Source organism: Dermochelys coriacea, chromosome 7 (assembly GCF_009764565.3).
Source record: "Dermochelys coriacea isolate rDerCor1 chromosome 7, rDerCor1.pri.v4, whole genome shotgun sequence".
Lineage (NCBI taxonomy): Eukaryota > Metazoa > Chordata > Testudines > Dermochelyidae > Dermochelys > Dermochelys coriacea.
In genome coordinates, this window is record NC_050074.1 from 108,784,252 (window position 1) to 108,807,936 (window position 23,685).

General features: G+C 43.0%; 1 protein-coding gene across 5 annotated transcripts in view; it reads right to left on the reverse strand.

The window, feature by feature from the left end:
- WDR11 (WD repeat domain 11) overlaps positions 1 to 20,789 on the reverse strand; it is an 85,979-nt gene extending 65,190 nt beyond the window's left edge. For 4 of the 5 annotated variants that reach the window (XR_006282580.1, XM_038409956.2, XM_043518306.1 and 1 more), the window contains exons 1-3: positions 20,540 to 20,789; positions 16,115 to 16,226; positions 874 to 1,027 (exon numbers count right to left, since the gene is read on the reverse strand). Coding sequence is in view for 4 of the 5 variants with exons in the window: in XM_038409956.2 (XP_038265884.1) it covers positions 874 to 1,027; positions 16,115 to 16,226; positions 20,540 to 20,625 (352 nt within the window). In the remaining variant the exon portion in view is untranslated. The remainder of the gene's footprint in view (positions 1 to 873; positions 1,028 to 16,114; positions 16,227 to 20,539) is intronic. The other variant, XM_038409957.2, reaches the window with a different exon arrangement.
- Between the last annotated feature and the right edge of the window lie 2,896 nt (positions 20,790 to 23,685).

Genomic DNA, 23,685 nt, shown 5'->3' on the forward strand with positions numbered 1-23,685 from the left:
CGAAAAACCTCCAGGGCCTCTTCCGATCTGCCCTGGAGGAAAATTCCTTCCTGACCCCAAATATCGTGATCAGCTAAACCCTGAGCATGTGGGCAAGATTCACCAGCCAGATATCCAGGAAAGACTCTGCCCAGTTAAACCCAAGCACATATCAGCTCTAGTTTCATCTTACATCCCACTCATTTGCTGCCATTTGCCTGCTCCTTAATGCTCCCTTTGTTTCCTTTTCCAATCCATCTTATTGCCTTTTCTATACCAGCTCCTATGCATGAAATAGCCTTCCTGTTCCTGTGTGCCAAGAAAGACAGATATAGATATTCAAAGGAATCTAGGGCATACTGGTTTAAAATAACAAAGAAACCTTTATTCCTTATGAATATACAATCCAATTTTAATTTGTCATATTAGTATGCTTGGACTGTAGTGGCTATATAAAATGCACTTTAAATAAGAATACAGTCAAATCCATGATTAACAGCACTGTAATGCTGTACAAGTATTATTACAATATGGACTGCAAGCTGCATTAAATCCCCAACTCAAAAACAAGGAGGTTTATTTAGTGTATTGTATGAATATTTATCAATAATAAACTACTTCTTAACTTATAGCACTTTTCATCGGAAGATCTCAGAACATTTTATAGGCATCAAACAAACCCCATAGCAGCGCTGCTGGGAGATAAGCATTATACCTATATTAAAGGTGGGTAAACAGGCACACATTGTGATGTACCCAAGGTCAGAGAGTAAGTCAATGGCAGGCCTGTGAATAGAATTCATAAGTCCTAGCCTCCAGTCACCACTATAACTTTTAGATAATACTGCCTCTTGCAACACAACTCATTATACAAATAGCATACACCTTCCTTACCTTGAATTGGTTTTGTATGCTCCTGTATTTCACAGCGAACTGTTCCCGTTGCCACATCCCAAACAATTATCTTTCCAGAGGCATCAGCAGAAGCTAAGCGCAAAGAATATGGAGAACCAATATTGTGATGGTAGTTTTCTTTAGCCCATTTAACCTGAAGGTATGAATGAAACAGGTTAAAATAGATAGTTATGTATAATAAAGAAAAGTATTTAATACTTTTTAGTTTGACACCACTAAATGGGATATAAACTATATGAACACAGACACCAGAAGATTATGCAACAGTTAATGACATACATATGAAATGACTACAGTTTAATAAATATAGACATAAACTGGCAACTGTTGTGCAAGTTTAATTATTTTAGTTTATCCTAAATATATTACCACTGTGCACAGGTGCATGCACAATACTAAAATTACACAATAAATCAATAATTTTCCCTGCATCCACAGTTTATAATAATTCTATATAAAAATATTGATAACTTTAAGGTTCCACAGTTAAGGAAAGTAAAAAAATGCCAAAATTAAGATGGCATGTGCACCTGTCTTTTTACATGTACACATTAGAAGATATACAAGTGTAGTTTTTATTGCCATCAAACATTGTACACAAAGTAATACACATTTTCCTAAAACCTTAAATGTGTGAGACAGAATATAGCATTTTTTAATTCTAAATGCCATAATGGTCAATATATGATTTAAACTTTTTATATGATAAAAAGTATACATTTTAAAAATGGTCATCACCCAGGCATAACCCTCCCTCCAAACCTCTCTTTCTTTCAAGACTTCAAAGCCCTGCTGGTTTGTAAGAAGAAGGCAATCTCTGTGCAAAAATTAATCATCTGTAACAAATGGACTGTACTACACTGGAACACACATGCACCTTCAGAGACTTAATGGAGACTGCTCCTTCCCCGCAAGACTTAGCAGCTGCCCTCTTAAATACAACCTTTCTAAACTGTACTATCCTACTGTAACCCTCTGAGCTACAGAGCCAAGCCCCAGGTCCCCTCAGCAAAGGAAGGAGCAAAGCTAACGCAGAGGAGCAATGAACTGCCGAGGAAGGAGCTTTATGGTCCAGAATCTGGCCCCCAGTAAGGTTCTATGCATTGCTCTGGCACACAAGAAAAAAGCCTTAAACCAGCATAGCTGGCTTCTTGGGGATTCCCCCAGTGAGAGTGTCATAGGTGGCTGGCATAACTCTATGTCTCCTCTCTCTTTAGAGTCTCCAGCTTAGGGGGCGTTTTGAGGAAAGGGCCAGGGGTTACAACCTCCAGATGATTGCCATGCCACAATGGTCCATGGGGGCCATAGGTGGCAGGTGATAAAATAGAGCTGCCATGAAGCAGCTATCTATACTGGATCAACACCCCTTATATCAGGACAATGCAGTCATCTTCATGTATTCCCTACTCCTCAGAACAGTATGGCCAGTTTCCAGATCTTGCTCAAAGAGCCAAGGTTAAAAAAAAAATGAATGTACTATGCATATGCGGGGAGCAATTTTCAAGGGGTTCAAAGTTTGTCAAATCAAAATCAAATTTCACTGGAACAATCAAAAGGCACTTTTTGAAGAAGGGCCATTCCCAAATTTCAGTTTTGTAATTTCATCTGGCCAGCTGTTCAAAAAGGTCACAATATTGTGAAAAGAAAAGGAGTACTTGTGGCACCTTAGAGACTAACAAATTTATTTGAGCATAAGCTTTCGTGAGCTACAGCTCACTTCATCAGATTCATCGGATCTCCCCACTGTATTTTCCACTGCGTGCATCCGATGAAGTGAGCTGTAGCTCATGAAAGCTTATGCTCAAATAAATTTGTTAGTCTCTAAGGTGCCACAAGTACTCTTTTTCATTCTTCTTTGAACCTAGTTATACTTTTGGCCTTCATAACATCCCACAACACTGAGTTCCACAGGTTGACTATGTGCTGTGTGAAGCATTTCCTTTTGTTTGTTTTAAACCTGCTGCCTACTAATTAATTGGGTGACCCCTGGATCTTCTGTTATGTAAAAGGGGCAAATAACACTTCCCTATTCACTTTCTTCATACCATTCATGATTTTACAGACCTCTATCATGCTCCCCACTTAGTCGTGTCTTTTCTCAGTTAAACAGTCCCAGTCTTTTTAATCTCTCCTCTTAAGGAAACCATTCCATACACCTACTAATTTGTGTAGCCCTTCTCTGTACTTTTTCCAATTCCAATATATTTGTTTGAGATGGGGTGAGCAGAACTGCACAGTATTCAAAGTTTGGGCATACCATGGATTTATGTAGTTGTATTATGTTTCCTCGGACTAGATGATCAGAATGGTCCCTTCTGACCTTAGTATCTATGAATCTAGTATCTATAATCAGAGCTGTTATATTATCTACTCTCTTCTTAATGGTTCCTAACATTTTGTTAGGTTTTTTGACTGCTGCTGCACGATGAGCCGATTTTGAGCAGTTTTCTGAGAACTGTCCGTGGCAATTCCAAGATCTCTTTCTTGATGTGGTTTATATTAGCTGTTACCACTCATTTTGTATGTATAGTTAGGATTATGTTTTCCTAAGTGCATTACTTTGCACTTATGAACATTGAAATTCATTTGCATTTGGTGCCTAGTCTAGTGAGATCCCTTTGTAACTCTTCAGAATTAGCTTTGGACTTAACTATCTTGATGTTAATTTTGTATCATCTGCCAACTTTGCCACCTCACTGTTTATTTATAAATTATCTGGAAAAAGAAATATGTTGAACAGCACTGGTCCCAGTACAAATCCTTTGTGGACCCCACTTATTACCTCTCTCCACTATGAAAACTGACCATTTATTCCTACCTTTGCTTCCTATCTTTTAACCAGTTACTGATCCATGAGAGGATCTTCCTCATTCCATGACTGCTTATGGGGACAGTTATAATCTCCCCTTATTATTGTATTTTCGGTTTATGTAGCCTCTCTAATCTCCTTGAGCATTTCACAATCACTGTCACCATCCTGGTCAGGTGCTTGATGGTGTATTACTACTACTACTACTACTATACTCTTATCATTGAAGCAAGGAATTTCTATCCATCGAGATTTTATGATACTGTTTGAGTTAATTAAGACTTTTACTACATGGGATTATGTTTGCTTTCACATATAGTGCCACTTCCCCACCAGTGTGACCTATTCTATCATTCCTATATACTTTGTATCCTGGTATTACCATGTCCCATTGATTATCATCATTCCAGCAAGTTTCTGGGATGCCTACTACATAATATCCTCATTTAATAACAGGAACTCAAGTTCACCCATGTTTGTATTTAGACTTCTTGCATTTGTATACAAGAACTTTTAAAATTTGTCAATATTTAGTTGTCTGCCTTCATGTGATGCAACTGAACAGGACTCTTTTTGTTTGACTGTTTCTCTTTATTTCCTACGTTTCAGAGTAGCAGCCGTGTTAGTCTGTATTCGCAAAAAGAAAAGGAGTACTTGTGGCACCTTAGAGACTAACAAATTTATTAGAGCATAAGCTTTCGTGAGCTACAGCTCACTTCATCGGATGCATTTGGTGGAAAAAACAGAGGAGAGATTTATATACACACACACAGAGAACATGAAACAATGGGTTTATCATACACACTGTAAGGAGAGTGATCACTTAAGATAAGCCATCACCAACAGCAGGGGGGGAAGGAGGAAAACCTTTCATGGTGACAAGCAGGTAGGCTAATTCCAGCAGTTAACAAGAATATCAGAGGAACAGTGGGGGGTGGGGTGGGAGGGAGAAATACCATGGGGAAATAGTTTTACTTTGTGTAATGACTCATCCATTCCCAGTCTCTATTCAAGCCTAAGTTAATTGTATCCAGTTTGCAAATTAATTCCAATTCAGCAGTCTCTCGTTGGAGTCTGTTTTTGAAGCTTTTTTGTTGAAGTATAGCCACTCTTAGGTCTGTGATCGAGTGACCAGAGAGATTGAAGTGTTCTCCAACTGGTTTTTGAATGTTATAATTCTTGACGTCTGATTTGTGTCCATTCATTCTTTTACGTAGAGACTGTCCAGTTTGGCCAATGTACATGGCAGAGGGGCATTGCTGGCACATGATGGCATATATCACATTGGTAGATGCGCAGGTGAACGAGCCTCTGATAGTGTGGCTGATGTGATTAGGCCCTATGATGGTATCCCCTGAATAGATATGTGGACAGAGTTGGCAACGGGCTTTGTTGCAAGGATAGGTTCCTGGGTTAGTGGTTCTGTTGTGTGGTGTGTGGTTGCTGGTGAGTATTTGCTTCAGATTGGGGGGCTCTCTGTAAGCAAGGACTGGTCTGTCTCCCAAGATCTGAGAGAGCGATGGCTCGTCCTTCAGGATAGGTTGTAGATCCTTGATGATGCGTTGGAGGGGTTTTAGTTGGGGGCTGAAGGTGATGGCTAGTGGCGTTCTGTTGTTTTCTTTGTTGGGCCTGTCCTGTAGTAGGTGACTTCTGGGTACTCTTCTGGCTCTGTCAATCTGTTTCTTCACTTCAGCAGGTGGGTACTGTAGTTGTAGGAATGCATGATAGAGATCTTGTAGGTGTTTGTCTCCGTCTGAGGGGTTGGAGCAAATGCGGTTATATCGTAGCGCTTGGCTGTAGACAATGGATCGAGTGGTATGATCTGGATGAAAGCTAGAGGCATGTAGGTAGGAATAGCGGTCAGTAGGTTTCCGATATAGGGTGGTGTTTATGTGACCATCGCTTATTAGCACCGTAGTGTCCAGGAAGTGGATCTCTTGTGTGGACTGGTCCAGGCTGAGGTTGATGGTGGGATGGAAATTGTTGAAATCATGGTGGAATTCCTCAAGAGCTTCTTTTCCATGGGTCCAGATGATGAAGATGTCATCAATGTAGCGCAAGTAGAGTAGGGGCATTAGGGAACGAGAGCTGAGGAAGCGTTGTTCTAAGTCAGCCATAAAAATGTTGGCATACTGTGGGGCCATGCGGGTACCCATCGCAGTGCCGCTGATTTGAAGGTATACATTGTCACCAAATGTGAAATAGTTATGGGTCAGGACAAAGTCACAAAGTTCTGCCACCAGGTTAGCCGTGACAGTATCGGGGATACTGTTCCTGACGGCTTGTAGTCCATCTTTGTGTGGAATGTTGGTGTAGAGGGCTTCTACATCCATAGTGGCTAGGATGGTGTTTTTAGGAAGATCACCAATGGACTGTAGTTTCCTCAGGAAATCGGTGGTGTCTCGAAGATAGCTGGGAGCGCTGGTAACGAAGGGCCTGAGGAGGGAGTCTACATAGCCAGACAATCCTGCTGTCAGGGTGCCAATGCCTGAGATGATGGGGCGTCCAGGATTTCCAGGTTTATGGATCTTGGGTAGCAGATAGAATACCCCAGGTCCTGGCTCCAGGGGTGTGTCTGTGCGGATTTGTTCTTGTGCTTTTTCAGGGAGTTTCTTGAGCAAATGCTGTAGTTTCTTTTGGTAACTCTCAGTGGGATCAGAGGGTAATGGCTTGTAGAAAGTGGTGTTGGAGAGCTGCCTAGTAGCCTCTTGTTCATACTCTGACCTATTCATGATGACGACAGCACCTCCTTTGTCAGCCTTTTTGATTATGATGTCAGAGTTGTTTCTGAGGCTGTGGATGGCACTGTGTTCTGCATGGCTGAGGTTATGGGGTAAGCGATGCTGCTTTTCCACAATTTCAGCTCGTGCACGTCGGCGGAAGCAGTCTATGTAGAAATCCAGGCTGCTGTTTCGACCTTCAGGAGGAGTCCACCTAGAATCCTTCTTTTTGTAGTGTTGGCAGGAAGGTCTCTGTGGGTTAATATGTTGGTCAGAGGTGTGTTGGAAATATTCCTTGAGTCTGAGACGTCGAAAATAGGATTCTAGGTCACCACAGAACTGTATCATGTTCGTGGGGGTGGAGGGGCAAAAGGAGAGGCCCCGAGATAGGACAGATTCTTCCGCTGGGCTAAGAGTATAGTTGGATAGATTAACAATATTGCTGGGTGGGTTACGGGAACCATTGTTGTGGCCCCTTGTGGCATATAGTAGTTTAGATAGCTTAGTGTCCTTTTTCTTTTGTAGAGAATCAAAGTGTGTTTTGTAAATGGCTTGTCTAGTTTTTGTAAAGTCCAGCCACAAGGAAGTTTGTGTGGAAGGTTGGTTCTTTATGAGAGTATCCAGTTTTGAGAGCTCATTCTTAATCTTTCCCTGTTTGCTGTAGAGGATGTTGATCAGGTGGTTCCGCAGTTTCCTTGAGAGTGTGTGGCACAAGCTGTCAGCATAGTCTGTGTGGTATGTAGATTGTATGGAGACAGACCAGTCCTTGCTTACAGAGAGCCCCCCAATCTGAAGCAAATACTCACCAGCAACCACACACCACACAACAGAACCACTAACCCAGGAACCTATCCTTGCAACAAAGCCCGTTGCCAACTCTGTCCACATATCTATTCAGGGGATACCATCATAGGGCCTAATCACATCAGCCACACTATCAGAGGCTCGTTCACCTGCGCATCTACCAATGTGATATATGCCATCATGTGCCAGCAATGCCCCTCTGCCATGTACATTGGCCAAACTGGACAGTCTCTACGTAAAAGAATGAATGGACACAAATCAGACGTCAAGAATTATAACATTCAAAAACCAGTTGGAGAACACTTCAATCTCTCTGGTCACTCGATCACAGACCTAAGAGTGGCTATACTTCAACAAAAAAGCTTCAAAAACAGACTCCAACGAGAGACTGCTGAATTGGAATTAATTTGCAAACTGGATACAATTAACTTAGGCTTGAATAGAGACTGGGAATGGATGAGTCATTACACAAAGTAAAACTATTTCCCCATGGTATTTCTCCCTCCCACCCCACCCCCCACTGTTCCTCTGATATTCTTGTTAACTGCTGGAATTAGCCTACCTGCTTGTCACCATGAAAGGTTTTCCTCCTTCCCCCCCTGCTGTTGGTGATGGCTTATCTTAAGTGATCACTCTCCTTACAGTGTGTATGATAAACCCATTGTTTCATGTTCTCTGTGTGTGTGTATATAAATCTCTCCTCTGTTTTTTCCACCAAATGCATCCGATGAAGTGAGCTGTAGCTCACGAAAGCTTATGCTCTAATAAATTTGTTAGTCTCTAAGGTGCCACAAGTACTCCTTTTCTTTTATTTCCTACATATACTTTAGTCAAAAAAATATATCAAGTGTTGCTTCTTCAACTATGCTAGCATCGTCTAGAATCTCTCTTTCCACCCAAAGAATCACCACCCTATACACACAAACCCTAGCCCCTTTTAGCTGTCTCGGATCATTATTTTTGAAACTTTAGAACTCTAGTTGGTTTGATTTCACGGACCAGGTGGGTAGTTTGACCAGTATGACCAAAGAGATCAATATGATAAGTTTCCAGACCAGCTCACCACAACCAGATTCCAAACTCTGGTTGTTCCTAGAGCTGCATCTGTTCCAAGGTCCTTCAAATATCACTGTTATGCTTAGCACTTATTATACAGGACATTTCTCTTCAAAACACTTTACAAGCAACTATTAATGAAAAGTTAGAGTTTCATTTTTGCTGTGGGGTTCAAAGATTAATACTCTCATCCAACAAAATGTAAGTTGTGTGGTGTCTGGTATCTACGTATTGGATGACACAATTCTAAGTTACAGACAGTCTAAGCCTAAGTCATTTATTTTCACTAGGCATGTGCAGCATGTCTAACTCACTACCTGGCAGACTCAGCAGCAAGGTTTACGGAGGCAGGCTCTGGAGTGGGAGCAGAGCAGGTCTGGGGAAAATGAGAGGCTGAGCAAATCTTTTTTTTGGAGGGGGGGGGAAGAGAGTGGGGAACTGTGACATTTAAGCAGAGGCATGAGGTGTCCGGATGGCCAAGAAGGTAGCGTATGTATGACCAAGTCCAGTGCTTTTGCACAAAGGCACTGGCACATCAAAGGCTCCTTGGCATTCAGGCTTCAAATCCCGGGGTGCATCAAAACAGTAGACCTTAGGCTCCACCACCGCAAGTTCCCAGCCACATCTCTGTGTCCCTCCAACCAAAACCCTCTTACCACTTCCTCAGTCATTCCCTGTAACTCCGCCACTACATCCCTGTTCACCTTTTCTCAGTTCTGCCTGAACATTGAGCTGAACTGGGGAAGGGAGGTGAAAGATCTTTGCAACATCAGTTACTTCTTTCCACCATCCACACCCTACACATATCACCCTCACCTTAACAACTAAAGGGCAAGCTTGACTGTGACCAATTATATAATACGTGAATGCATATTCATATGTGGATTTCAAACCTGTAATTACTATATAAAAAAGCCACATGAACTTCAGAACTATCACTAACTACACTGATCACCCATGCATAACTGTTTAAACGTTGGTTTCAGAGTAGCAGCCGGGTTAGTCTGTATTCGCAAAAAGAAAAGGAGTACTTGTGGCACCTTAGAGACAAATTTATTTGAGCATAAGCTTTTGTGAGCTACAGCTCACTTCATCGGATTCATTCAGTGGAAAATACAGTGGTGAGATTTATATACATAGAAAACATGAAACAATGCGATGAAGTGAGCTGTAGCTCACGAAAGCTTATGCTCAAATAAATTTCTTAGTCTCTAAGGTGCCACAAGTACTCCTTCACCATACACACTGTAACCAGAGTGATCACTTAGGTAAGCTATTATCAGCAGGAGAGCAGGGGGAGGGGGGAAAGAACCTTTTGTAATGATAATCAAGGTGGGCCATTTCCAACAGTTGACAAGAACATCTGAAGAACAGTGGTGGGGGGGGGAGCAGGGTGGGATAAACATGGGGAAATAGTTTTACTTTGTGTAATGACCCATCCACTCCCAGTCTCTATTCAAGCCTAAGTTAATTGTATCCAGTTTGCAAATTAATTCCAATTCAGCAGTCTCTCGTTGGAGTCTGTTTCTGAAGTTTTTTTGTTGAAGTATTGCCACTTTTAGGTCTGTAATTGAGTGACCAGAGAGATTGAAGTGTTCTCCAACTGGTTTTTGAATGTTATAATTCTTGACGTCTGATTTGTGTCCATTTATTCTTTTACATAGAGACTGTCCAGTTTGACCAATGTATATGGCAGAGGGGCATTGCTGGCACATATCACATTGGTAGATGTGCAGGTGAACGAGCCTCTGATATTGTGGCTGATGTGATTAGGCCCTATGATGGCTAGTGGTGTTCTAACCATCACCTTCAGCCCCCCAACTAAAACCTCTCCAATGCATCATCAAGGATCTACAACCTATCCTGAAGGACGACCCATCACTCTCACAGATCTTGGGAGACAGGCCAGTCCTTGCTTATAGACAGCCCCCCAACCTGAAGCAAATACTCACCAGCAACCACACAACAGAACCACTAACCCAGGAATCTATTCTTGCAACAAAGCCCGTTGCCAACTGTGTCCACATATCTATTCAGGGGACACCATCACAGGGCCTAATCACATCAGCCACAATATCAGAGGCTCGTTCACCTGCACATCGCTGTTTAACTGGAATGCTCTGCTGTGACTGGGGAGTTCTCTTGGCACATCCAGGGCGTGATATGGCCCCCTGTTATTGCCCTGATGTCTCGCCAGGTGCTCGCTGTCAGTGCCTGCGGGTGGCTCAGGCAATCTCCTCATCCTTCATCCCTGCTGCAGGGAATGGGTGGCTTTGGTTTGGCAGAGTGGAGCCAGGGCCCAGCTCACTAGGATAATTACACTCAAAGCACTTTGCACAAAGGGGGCAGCGCTACTACGGCCCCTTGGAAAAATTGCTTGGGTGCAGGAGCCAGCACAAAAGGGGCTGGATTCTCCTGTGCGGCCGCATCGTCCCTGCCATGAGTACTGCAAGCCGGCAGTCATGGAAGTCACCTGACTGGTACCCAAGCCCCTGTTTGCAGAGGGGGCAGAGAGGCTTGCCTGTGGTCACCTGGCTTTGCAGTGCTGGAAAACCAGCCCGGCCTGAGGTTTTGTCCTGTGGGCCCCTCACACCCGAATCTCCCTTTTAAACCAACAGGTTCCTAAGCCCCTAGAACAGCCAAGTGTTCACTGACTCTTAGTATTACGGTAGCGCCTGTGGGGCCAGCTGGGCTCAGGTCCCTGTTGTGTTTGCAAACACAGAGTAAGACAGTGCAGGACTAGGTTCATGCAATCCGGGGCCCTAACGCATGGGCCATCCCTGCGCCATGGCCCCATCCCCACCTGAAGAGGCAGATTCAGGAGCAGTGATTGGAGCGGGCGAGTCTGCTCCCCATCTTCCTCCTCCCCCCCAAGAGCATCAAAAAGGAATCGGTGCCCCTTGAGAGTACCAGGTCCTCTCTCTCCCCCTGCCTGGAGAGGCAGAGGCAGTAGCCAGGGCATATCTGCCTGCACCCATTGCTCTCTTCTCCTGCCATTTAGGGTATGTCACTTGATGGAGGATTCTCTGCTCCTTGAAGTCTTTAAGCCATGATTTGAGGACTTCAATAGCTCAGACATAGGTGAGGTTTTTCAAAGGAGTGGGTGGGTGAGATTCTGTGGCCTGCGCTGTGCAGGAAGTCGGACTAGATGATCAGAATGGTCCCTTCTGACCTTAGTATCTATGAATATACCAATGTGATATACAATCAGAAAATGGCTTTAAGCAAATCAGATGTCAAGAATTATAACATTCAAAAACCAGTTGGAGAACACTTCAATCTCTCTGGTCACTCAATTACAGACCTAAGAGTGGCAATACTTCAAACAAAAAACTTCAAAAACAGACTCCAAGGAGAGACTGCTGAATTGGAATTAATTTGCAAACTGGATACAATTAACTTAGGCTTGAATAGAGACTGGGAATGGATGAGTCATTACACAAAGTAGAACTATTTCCCCATGTTTATCCCACCCCCCACTGTTCCTCAGATGTTCTTGTCAACTGCTGGAAATGACCCACCTTGATTATCACTACAAAAGGTTCTTTCCCCTCTCCCCCTGCTCTCCTGCTGGTAATAGCTCACCTGAGTGATCACTCTGGTTACAGTGTGTATGGTAACACCAATTGTTTCATGTTCTCTATGTATATAAATCTCCCTACTGTATTTTGCACTGAATACATCCAATGAAGTGAGCTGTAGCTCACGAAAGCTTATGCTCAAATAAATTTGTTAGTCTCTAAGGTGCCACAAGTACTCCTTTTCTGTTTAAACATTATAGACAAACATCTGGCAATCACTATTTGCAATCTGACATTACACACCAATAAAAAAAACCCTAAATATAGATACACTGCAGATAATATTATTAAAGCCACACAAAATCTATATTACTCATTAGGATAAAGGGGGTAAATATATAAAGTAAACATGGCTGGACTTTAAGGATACCCATTAATAGTTCAACATGAAGGTAGAGAGATGTGTGCAAAAGATAGAAGATTCTTAAGGTTAAAGAGAGGATATGTTTAATAGATATCAGATAGTGTGTTGAAATCCTTAATTGCTTATTTCTTGGCTTTTAACAGTGTTAATTGCTGGGGTATGCAATCCAGTAACATAACGTCCAACAAGTTTTTTAGATGAAAATTCCTTGTAAATGGAACCTGTCCATGTTATTTTCTTTGTAACAATGGACTCAGAATATGTTTGTTTCTTATATCACTTGCAACTATAATAGTTTTTAAAAAGGAATGTGGTTAGTAGACTTCTTAAATATTAAGTTCAGGAACGGAGGAAAATTATTTATGAAGACATCTAGAGGAGTGTTGAAAGATCTTGGCCAGTATAATAATTTCTTATCCGATGTCCACTGATCTTTAAAGCAGAAAAGAAAAGAATTCAACTCCTCTATTTTTCCTCATAAATTAGTCATTTTCCTGGGTCTGCTCCAGTTAATAAAAGCGATTGGTGGTTTTGAAAAATGATCTAATAAATTATATAAAGACTGCAGGGACTTTAACATTTAGCTTACTGTTGAAATAGAATAGCATCACAAAAATTTGCTGGAAAATATGGCTATCCTGATGCAGTTACAATGCTATCATTATAAGGCAGCAGAGTTGCTATAATATATAATTATATCCGTTATAATTTATTAACTAACCTAAGTTTAACTTTTAAACTAAGCTATTAATATTGCCACTGTCCTGTTCCACTGTGTGTTTAATTTGCTGTTTGGACACTATTTTAGGTATTGGTATTTACCTATATCTCATGACCAGTTCTGAGGACAGTCCAGCACATGTCAGGGGTGTAGGAGGCTAAGACGACAATCTGCTCATCCAGAGTGAGTGTCATTCATTGTAATGACAGAGTATATAATTTTAAAATATGTTGTAAACAATGATTTGGTATATTTTCTTATACAGTATCTTGCCTTAAGAGAGTAAAGTCATTAAAAAGTGTTTTAATATACTTCATAATATACAGGTCCCCAAAATATCCATGTGGATTGGCCAATAGGTATGTTTTTGTTACTCTCTCATCAGTCTCCATTTTCATTTTGTGACCAACTGCAGGACGATCTCTAATCAACAGAAGTAATACCTAAATATTATGTTCAATTTAGAACAGTTATGATGCTGACTAACTATTTGTATGGTTATTTGCCAACCTCTTGCATGTGTCTATATCACTTACTGCTCCATCCACTATCGAGGATAATATAATTTATTGTTCAAATTTAGGCCACATATTTCTTTGACAATCTCCACACATAATAAAACAGAAAGGCTTTAATCAAAGTGTTTGTGGCATAGAAATGTGTTGCGTATATGGAAATACGACATGGCACACAACTTATACAGCAGTTCCAGATGTTTACATTTGAAAAATACTCCTATCAATAGAAACAAAAATCTATCAATAGGCAAGTCAGAGACACAGCCTGGCAGTATCAGAAAAATGATGGATATAAACTTATGTAGAAAATTCAGTTGCTCTCTGGCATGTTATTGCTCCAAATCTGGAGACAAAATTCAATCATTAAAATGTGACTAGAGGGATTCTTGTCCTTATTTAGATGCTAATCTTAACTATTTAGTAGGTACCAATGTTTCCATAGCAATGTAAACAGGTTTAATTTTATAATATAAAACACCCAAAAAAACCCAAACAAACAAACAAAGCATTAAAAAGAAAAGGAGTACTTGTGGCACCTTAGAGACTAACAAATGTATTAGAGCATAAGCTTTCGTGAGCTACAATGAAGTGAGCTGTAGCTCACGAAAGCTTATGCTCTAATACATTTGTTAGTCTCTAAGGTGCCACAAGTACTCCTTTTCTTTTTGCGGATACACACTGACACAGCTGCTACTATGAAACAAAGCATTGTATTCGAAGAAACATATCAATAGTACAACATGGTAGATTGCTGTCACTCCACAAAAAAAAAAAAAAAAAAAAAAAAAAAAAAAAAAGTACTCTTATGCAGTAATCAACTTTTAAATACACAAAGTTTCAGCCACCTGCAATATCTTGATAGATTTTATCTCTGAAGACAGCTGCTCTCAGGATTTTGTGATGCTATTTTAATTTATTTGGGTTGATATGTATCCATGTGCAGAGGATCAACTATAAATGAACCTCTCAAACATTGCATGATGGCATTCTGCACCTCACTCAAAAATATGGCAGTCTACAGGGTCAAAACAGACCACTTTTTCTTATATAGCCCAATCTCCACTATACAAGAACTGCAGAGGAGATGTGACCACCATTCCAGTCGATAGACTGGAGTATAAGCCAAGGAGGACCTGCGCTGCAGCTCACAAACCTGCCCTTTGCTTGATTGATAGGGCAGAGACTGGGGAATTGAACTGCACTGTCCCTCAAGAAGTGCTCCACACAAATCCTTATTAATGTTTTTCAGGGGAGGAATATTAATTTAATCTCCAGTCCTGATTTATATCTGGAAGTTCTACTCTATGAATTATTTTGGGATGTTCTATGCTCTGTGTTGTATTGGACATCAGACTAGATAGACTAGATCCTTTTGGGACTTGGAATTTATTAATTTGTTATGTATCTATTGTTGTAGCATCTGGATAGAACAGATTCAATATTACCAGACATGAAATCTAACTGTCCACCAAACAGCCCTCAGCCATGCAATGCACCAGTCATTCACTAATAATCCACCAATACCCAATGGTCTAAGAAAAGATTAAATTAATGTGCCTTGTACCATGCTCTGAAGGCTGCAAAGGCCAAGCCCTGACAAACTGTTTGATGGAGTTCCGAGCTGAGGAATCTCCACAGAAAACATGTGTCACCCCTTCCCCAAGACTGGACAATCCATAGATAAGCAGATTATTGCTAAAAAGAATTCAGAATTTGTCATCTTTTTAGAGTTGTCATAATTATTGATAATCATGATGAACTGATGACTTAAGAATGTCAGCACAGTTTCATTTTCTCAGAAAAATAGGAATCCAACAAGAAAATACTAAGGAATTAAACACACACCAAATACGCACAAGCAGTATTTCCTAGGAGATAAATGTTGCAAAATGAAATTGAGGGCACTTAACTCAGCCAGTTAGCACGTTAACTAAGGAATGCTGCTGCACAAGCAGCTATCATATGGTTTCCAAAAGTAGCACTATAAGAACACCAATGACAGATGCAGACTGAACACTGAGCCAGACTTAGCTCAAAAACAATGGGGTGGTACTTGATCTGCAAGGAGGCTGCGTCTCTTTGGCAGGTACCATGATAATGAACTCAGCTACCTAACTATCAGGAAAAGCCTTCCCGGTGACTCATTACTGCAATTACATTAAGCCATAAAAATATTTGTAAGATTCAAAAATAATAGGAAAACTGCAAAAATATTTTTATGGATTGTGAAGTTAGTAGAACTGTATTTTGCCATGCATACACCTTGTTTACAATGTTGGCCTTTTTCTAATAAGGAAAGATCAGTTAAATCAAAAGCAAAGGAGGATCTCAATGTGTATTAGGTGTATAATAATTGGGTTTTTTTAAGGAGTGTTTCTGTCTTGGCCACATCTGTATCGTTAAACACACATACAGATGTTTCTCCATACATCTGAAAATATAATGGTACATAGATGCCTGTTCAATATCAACAAATAATTGGATTTTAGCCATTAAAGAGGTCATTTTATTCCTTAAAGATTAGTTATATACCAGATTTGATGTGAAAGTCAAAATTAGATAAAATGGTAGTTATTTACAGTGAAATTTAGAAAAAACAACACACGCAAAAGAATCACATGAAACAACCTGAAACAAATAAACTCACCTTGACAACAGTAGTTTTGTGTCTTTCCAAAACCTGTACAGTCTGGGCAGTGTTGGAATCAATAACTAGCGCCAGGGACTGACACCCATATGCAATCAAACCTTGCCAGCCCCTGGAAAAATAGCAATGTTACTATCAAACAAGGAAAGAAATAAATGTACCATCAGTAGGTGTACTTGGATTTCATGAGATTTTTTTAGCTGTAAAGTCAAACTGGAATAGCAATGATCTAGAGTTCATTAAAGTTTCTGTAGCTGGATTTTCAACAAAACTGATATTATACATAATAAGTAATAAAATAAAGCTGAACTACAACTACAGCAGCATGGTTGATTTATTTGTGATTGCTTCGATACAATGATTTTTTTAAAAACATATGTTATCACTAAAACATTGTGTTTATTATGAAGAGAGGGCCTGTGTTAACTGTTATCTCCCTCTCCCCTACACTCTGTCTCTCTGTTTAATCATTTTTAAAATTAAAGTCATTTGGAGGCAAGAAGTGTGCCACTTGTTTGTACAACATCAAGCATGTTGCATGCATGCTACTGGAAACAAATAAAAATAGTAAAACCTACCCAACAAAATAAAACCTGAAAACATACAAAACTCAATTCCAGCACTCTACAGGGAGCAATTTTTCAATGCAAGGCTAATGTATGTCAGAGGCTGTTTAAATGCTAAAAGAGTAGGCTAAAACTTGCATAGTTTAAACCACCTGCAACAGTAAATGGCATGTTCTTTTATAAGATACGAGATAATTCACATTGCTGGGATATTGGTTGGTTGGTTTTTGCAGGGAAGGGGAGAACTGAAGAAGAAAACAGGCATATTTTAAGTGAGTTCAGTAATAGTCAAAAGTTTCAGCCTATTTGACCTCAGAGAAGCGGTTGACTGCCACATATAAGGACCACAAAAATATGGGCTTCAACTAAATGGTTGGGGACAAACAAGAATAGGATTGGAGTCAAGGGGTTGAAGCAAAGAATACAAAAGGGAACCAAGCACGGAACCCCAGATAATGTCCACTTCTCTGAGTAAATATCGAGGGAATCAGTGGAGGGTAAGGTGCTGTCTTGACTTGACAGATATGGAAGCAGAAGTCCTCAGACAGAGGGTTGGTTCAGTTATTTAAGCATGGGACTGAAAATCAGGCAGCCTGTTCAGTTTCACCAGCTGCAAAATGGGTATAATTTTAACTGCCCTGACAGAGCAGATGTTTGGATTAGTTGGAGGGCATACAGGGCATTGAACATTCTATATATAGAATATTGCTTTTTATCTGCCATTTCATAGATAGATGGGTGTCTCATCTCTACAACACATAGCAGAAGGTTTCTACCATTTATGTTTGTCAACACTTACACCATATGAGGCTTGTCACACCAATACAGGAAGCTGCAGAGAGCGAAGCCCAGCTAGTCCCACAGCACAGTAGGCTGCCACTGCTGGATGAGTGTTGGGTAGGACCCGACCAAAACTACCGCAGGGCCTCCACCCCCAGACAATTTACTGGGTCACAACAGGCCATAAACATTTACAAATGCGTCGTGAGCCAAAAAAGGTTGAGAACCACTGCTTTTGACCCTACACCAATATAAATATTTAACAGACAAAAACAGAAACAGTCATCGATGCACAGAAATTTAACATAACTGAATTTGTCAAGAGATGTTTATGATAAGTTTTCATTTGTAGGAAGTGAAACTGATCAGATCCTCCAAACTCAGTGCTGACAATTTTCACAATTATATAGCAAGTCCATAGGCGCCGACTCCGTGGGAGCTCCGGGGCTGGAGCACCCACAGAAAAAAAAATAAGGGGTGCTCATCACCCCCTGGGATGACCAGCTGTTGGCAACCAGGGATCAACTGTTTTGCGGGTGCCTCGGCAGATGAGCTGTTTCCTGTGGGTAGCCTGTGCGCAGCTGTGATCATCTGTTTGGCGGGCAGGCTCAGATCAGCTGTTTCCCACCTCCCTGCTCTGGCAGGGGCTGAGTGAGTCACACACACACACACAAAGCGTTAGAGTTAGACGTGGGCAGGAGTGCAGAGCTATCAGCAGCAGCACAGCCAGCCCCTGCTCACCTATGGCCACACCACACCTCTTGGGCTGATGACCATGGCGTCCATGTGTTTGGTTCCTCCCTGCCAGCCAGGCTCGACTCGGGCCACAGCAGGCATCAGGTGACCCAAGGGAGCCCAGCTAGGCTAGGGCTGGGTCAGTGGTGGATTGGGGGAGGAGAAGCCCTGGACCCTGTCAGGAGCTGCACTGGGGGGAGGGGGGAGGAAAAGCTCTGACCCCGGCAGGAGCCATGCTGCGGGGGGAGAAGCTCCGACCCCAGCAGGAGCCACATGGGGGAAGGGAGAAGCCCCGGACCCTGGAAGAACATTTGGGGCTGAAGTCCCTGGCAAGGGAGCCCCCGCCACCCGAGTGGCAGAAGCTGCAGGGCTGAAGCCCCAACCCCACTCTGTGCGGAGCTGGCCTGAGCCCCCCTCTCTCCCATCCCCCCGGGGAGCTGGCTCTCACTCTCCGGCTGTGGAGAAATTCAGCCCAAATCTACCCACATTGGTATCTCCATTTCCACCATCATTGCACAGCCATCAATGGATTTAGCCTAGGAGGCAGGGTCAGCATTAGCCCCATTTGGCAGGTGGGATTTAGGGCACACAAAGATTAAGTGACCTTCCCAACGCTAAGCAGGGAGTCTGTGGCAGAGCAGAGAATCAAACCCAGAACATCTAAGCCCGAGGCCTGTGCCTTAGCCACTAGGCAACCTTCCCACCCAAGGAGAGGGAACCTCCTCTGCCACTTTAAGTGTGTGGGTGGGAATAGGCACTAGGCAGAGCCACCAGGAGGTGGGGAGCAGAGAGAGATGGGAAAAGGGACATGGGTGGGAAGCAAGAAGGGGGAAACATCAGGAAGGGGAGCAAGGATTTAGAGAAGAAACAAGAGAAAAGGAAAGGGGCAGGGAGAGCGAAAGGAAGGGAGAGGAGAAAGGGGCAGGGAGAGGGGAAAAAACTCCCCAATGGTTGTCCCTCCCATCCACCTTCTTCCCACAGCCATCAGTGGCCTCAGCTCCCAAACAGGCCTTAAGCCAATGTGAAGCTCAGAGCGAACGTAATGTCTTTACACTGGGATGTTAGTGAAGACAGCTTATAGCTGAATGTAATGAATTTAATATACAGATGCCCCCTGACTTACACAATCGTTCCGTCCCGGAAAGCCTTGGCTAACTAGAATTTTGCATAAGTCGGAAACGTATACCTGTACATTACGCAAAAATTTCCACAACTCGAAAATCCTATTTCTAGCTTATGGAACTTTTTCCTTAAGTGCAAATTTGCGTAAGTCAGGTCTTGCATAACCCAGGGAGCATCTGTACTGTAATTCATGATAATGTAATGATATATTTCATTACTATTTTAATAATGATTACATTGTTCAGATGCCAATGATAGACACATATTCAATATCAGAATATCAAAGGTGTATTAATATGCTGCAAATTGCCCGTTTTGGGAGGAGGCTAAGCTCCCCCCCCAAACACACACCCATCACCTTCAAGGCAGGAAAGGGCAGAAAGGAGTGAGCAGTAGGCAGGAGATGCTCCGGGGACAGGACCTAGGGGAGGGGGCAGAGCGGGGGGCAGGAAGAGGTAGAGTGGGGAAGAGTGTGGGCAGGGCCTTGGAGAAGGGGGCAGAGCCGGGATGGGGCACCCACCAGCAAAACCAAAAGTCAGCACCTATGAGCAAGTCCCACGATATTTGGTGTCTGATTTAATGTTTCAGCTCCTGCAGACCAGTGATTATGTGGGAATCTCAACTTTATTTTGTCCTAGTCCTTCCGGTTGTGGAAAGAAACTGAAAACATGACTTTAGTGTACCCTATACCAAGCAAAGGCCCAGAAACCTAAGGCGACAAATAAAAGAACACCCGTTTGTTTTTTTAAAAAATGTTTAAAACTCATGTTTTCAGTGTTTGAGGCTGCCCATGCTGTACTGTTAGAAAAGTGAGTAAGCACCTTCCCACTCACAGAGAAAGTGGGTCAGGCACAGTCCCTCGTTGACAGCTGTCTCCGAAAGGCTGGAGGAGGAGGGAGGGCATAGTTCGTTCCCCCAACCCAAAGACTTTGGTTCTCTAACTCTCTAGCGCCCAGCCTCTCCCCCTGCAGCACTAGGGCAGGGCTTCCTCCTCCACGTAGGGGCAGGAGAGCCTCTCTCTCCCCCACCAGCCTCCCCTTCCTCCTCCGGGGCTCCAAGGCCTCCTTTCCTATTGGTTCATCAACCAACTCTAAACCAGAAGCCGCCGCCCTCCATCCCCAACCAGGGCCCTTCACTCTCTCACACCCCCCGCCCCACCCCCACCGAGCCCCGGCCCTTCACGCCCCCAAGCGAGGGCTCCCCTGCCCGGCCGCGCACTCACCAGTCCACCGCCCCCTTGTTCTGCGCGCTCAGGGCTCCGGTGAGGGTCCGGGCCGACAGCCGGATGTTCACCGTGTAGGGCAACATACTGTGCAGGGGGAGCCCGGCAGCGGCGCGCCGGACCCCGGGCGGCGGCGGCGGCGGCCCCTGGCTCTGCGCGGGGTGGGGGTAGCCGGGCTCGGCGCGGTAGCAGGGACGCCTCAGCAGGAAGCGTCGCGGGGCAGTCCGCCGCCGATCCCGTTCCCCACCTGTCCGGGCCGCCCAAGCGCCTGGGGCACTTTGGTTCCGCCGCGGCGGGCAGTCGCTGAGCGGCGGAGCCCGGGCCCCCACCTCGTGCCGCTTCTGCCTCCCCAGCCCACCCACGGCGCTACCCCGCAGTCAGCGCCTCAAAGGAGCACCCGCCCCGGGGAGCCGCTTGCGCCGCCCCAGAAACCCAACCTCCCCTCTGCGCGCCGCGCTGCAAAGCAGCCGCGTCCAGCCGCTGCATCTGGTCAGGTTTTGCTACGTTTTTGGCAGCAGTCACCCAGAGGCCGCGCAATGAGCCCGTTCTCCTGGCTCGGCAGCACCAAAAAACATGGATCCAGCACCAGGAGCCGTCCGATTATTGACAAATTGGGGGGGGGCCTCCCCAACCTCAGAGTGTATAATCTAAATAGGAAACAACTGTGGCCACTCCTGTTTCAGTGGGAATCTCTGGATCTTGATCCATCCTGGCCCAGTAGCTCTGGAAAAAGACTTGTCTGTGATTTGGATCTTGCCATTTTTTTAAAGCCCAATACCCCAACTCAGCACCTACTACACCACAACACCCAGTCTCTGTTGTAAACCGATACAGCAGCACTGTAAAAAATAGTTATCCGGCAGCTGAATCGAACCATTTTTGGGTTTTTTATCCTCATCCCCAAAATTTTACCAGCTACATGGCAGCTATTCTAGTTACACTACAATAATCCAGATCCCCACACATCCCTCCTCACAAGGAGCGTAAAAGCAGGTATCCTGCACTTGCCTATTATTAGCCCCAACCTCTGCTCCCTTGGCCACCCTGTTTGTACTTAGGTAAAAACCTCTTGCCCTTCCTACTTAGGCATTGCAACCCAGGTTCTGAGTACTGAGACATCCTAGTGCAAGAGCAACTCAAAAGCACACATTGTGTTTTTGAAGTGGTACTGCACCAGTTTGCAAAAATAATACAGGGAAGCATCAGGGAGGGTCCAGGTTTTCCTACTGACATAGAAGAAGCTACACTTGTTTGGTTGTTTTATTTAGATTTCTATTTGAGTGATTGCTACTAAAAATAGGTTTCAGAGTAGCAGCCATGTTAGTCTGTATTCGCAAAAAGAAAAGGAGTACTTGTGGCACCTTAGAGACTAACAAATTTATTAGAGCATAAGCTTTCGTGAGCTACAGCTCATTTCATTGAAGTGAGCTGTAGCTCACGAAAGCTTATGCTCTAATAAATGTGTTAGTCTCTAAAGTGCCACAAGTACTCCTTTTCTGTTTCTGCAGTTGTTTATCTTCTTCCAATGAGAAGTACTTCTGATGTTGGAACAGAACTTGTCATATTCTTGTGCGACTCTGTTCTATGGATGCAATACCAGTAATTAGACTATAATTGTATTATCAAATATATAGCAATGCAGTCAGGCCCAGACCCTAAAGAATATTTAGGCAGCTAGTTCCCATTGAAGTCAGTGGTATTAGGCCCCTAAATACCTTTGCAGATCTGGGCCTTAGTTCCTGCACTAATAATATAGCTGTGAAACCTCAGAGAGAAAAACAGCAGCCTGTCTTGAGAAAATGAGTCAAAAATGACCCTCTGGAGAATATGGGATAAGGTCAGTGAATATCCAGTCTCTAGCATGTTGCAGCTCATTCCCCATTTGTTTATCTGTAAATGTAGTGAATTTGGCAGCTGGCCTCTAGTGGCCGTATTCAGGAGCGATAGGTTCTAGGTGGCTTAGGTCCAGGCTGGCAGCTTTCAGGTAATATTTTGCAAAATTTTGCAGCATATGATATTTACGTGCTCTGTTCATAAGCTTTTCAGAAGGAACTTTGAAGTCCAAGAGATGGAAGCTTCTTCATTTAAACTTTTTCCTTCTAAAACCACAGAAAATAAAATGCAAAAATCTACATTAAGGTTGCACAGCTAGGCCCTGATTCAGAAAAGCAGTTAAGCACATGCTTGACTTTAAACACATGAGTAATCACATTCATGTTCAGCGGAGCACCTACTTCACTTTAAGCATTGCAGTCAATTGGACTTTACACCCCAGTTCAGCAAAATGTGTAAGCACATGATGAATTCCATCCATATTCAGTAAAACACTTAGAGATTGGTCAGCAAATTAAGCTACATTATGTAGGTCAGAAAATGTTGGGATAAAGTGTGAACTGCCAAAAGTCAAGCTGAGTTAGAACTGCAAAGCCAATTAAAACCAATAGTGAAAGGTTTTTTATTTATGTAACTGAAGAGAGAACAAGAAAAGAAGTGGAGCTGCTATGCAGTCAGGGTGGGGGAGAAATTAAAAAATTATGTAGGTATGGCCCACAAACTAAATGCAAACTTTGCCTCAGGGTTTCAATAAGGATGATAATTTATAACATGGATGGAAAAGGCAGGATAGCTAATGGGAAAGTGTATATAGAAATGAAAATTACCACAACCAAGGTAGAAGCCACATTCAAAGAGATGAATGTGCTCTAACCAGGGGGACCATCACAGGATACTTAAAGAACGGGCAAATGAAATTGCAAGTCTGGTAACTAGGATTCTTAATAAATCTACAGGGGTAATATTGTATGACTAGAGAACAGCTAATATTGTACCTACAGGAAAACCTTCCTAACTGTAGGAACAGTTGGATAATGTAAAAAACTGCCTAGGGAAGCTGTGGAAGCTCCTTCATTGAAGGTTTTCAAAAAGAGGCTGGATAGCCATCTGTATAGGATGGTTTAGACTCCACAAATCCTGCATCTTGGCAGGAGGTTAGACTAGATGACCCTTGCAGTCCCTTCTAACCCTATGATTCAAGAAAAGTGGGGGGTGAGGGGGAGATGACCCAGGCACATACAGATCTGTTAATCTGGCCTCAATAGTATACAAAGCTTTAGAATAAATTCTGAAGAAAAGAATAGTAAAAGACA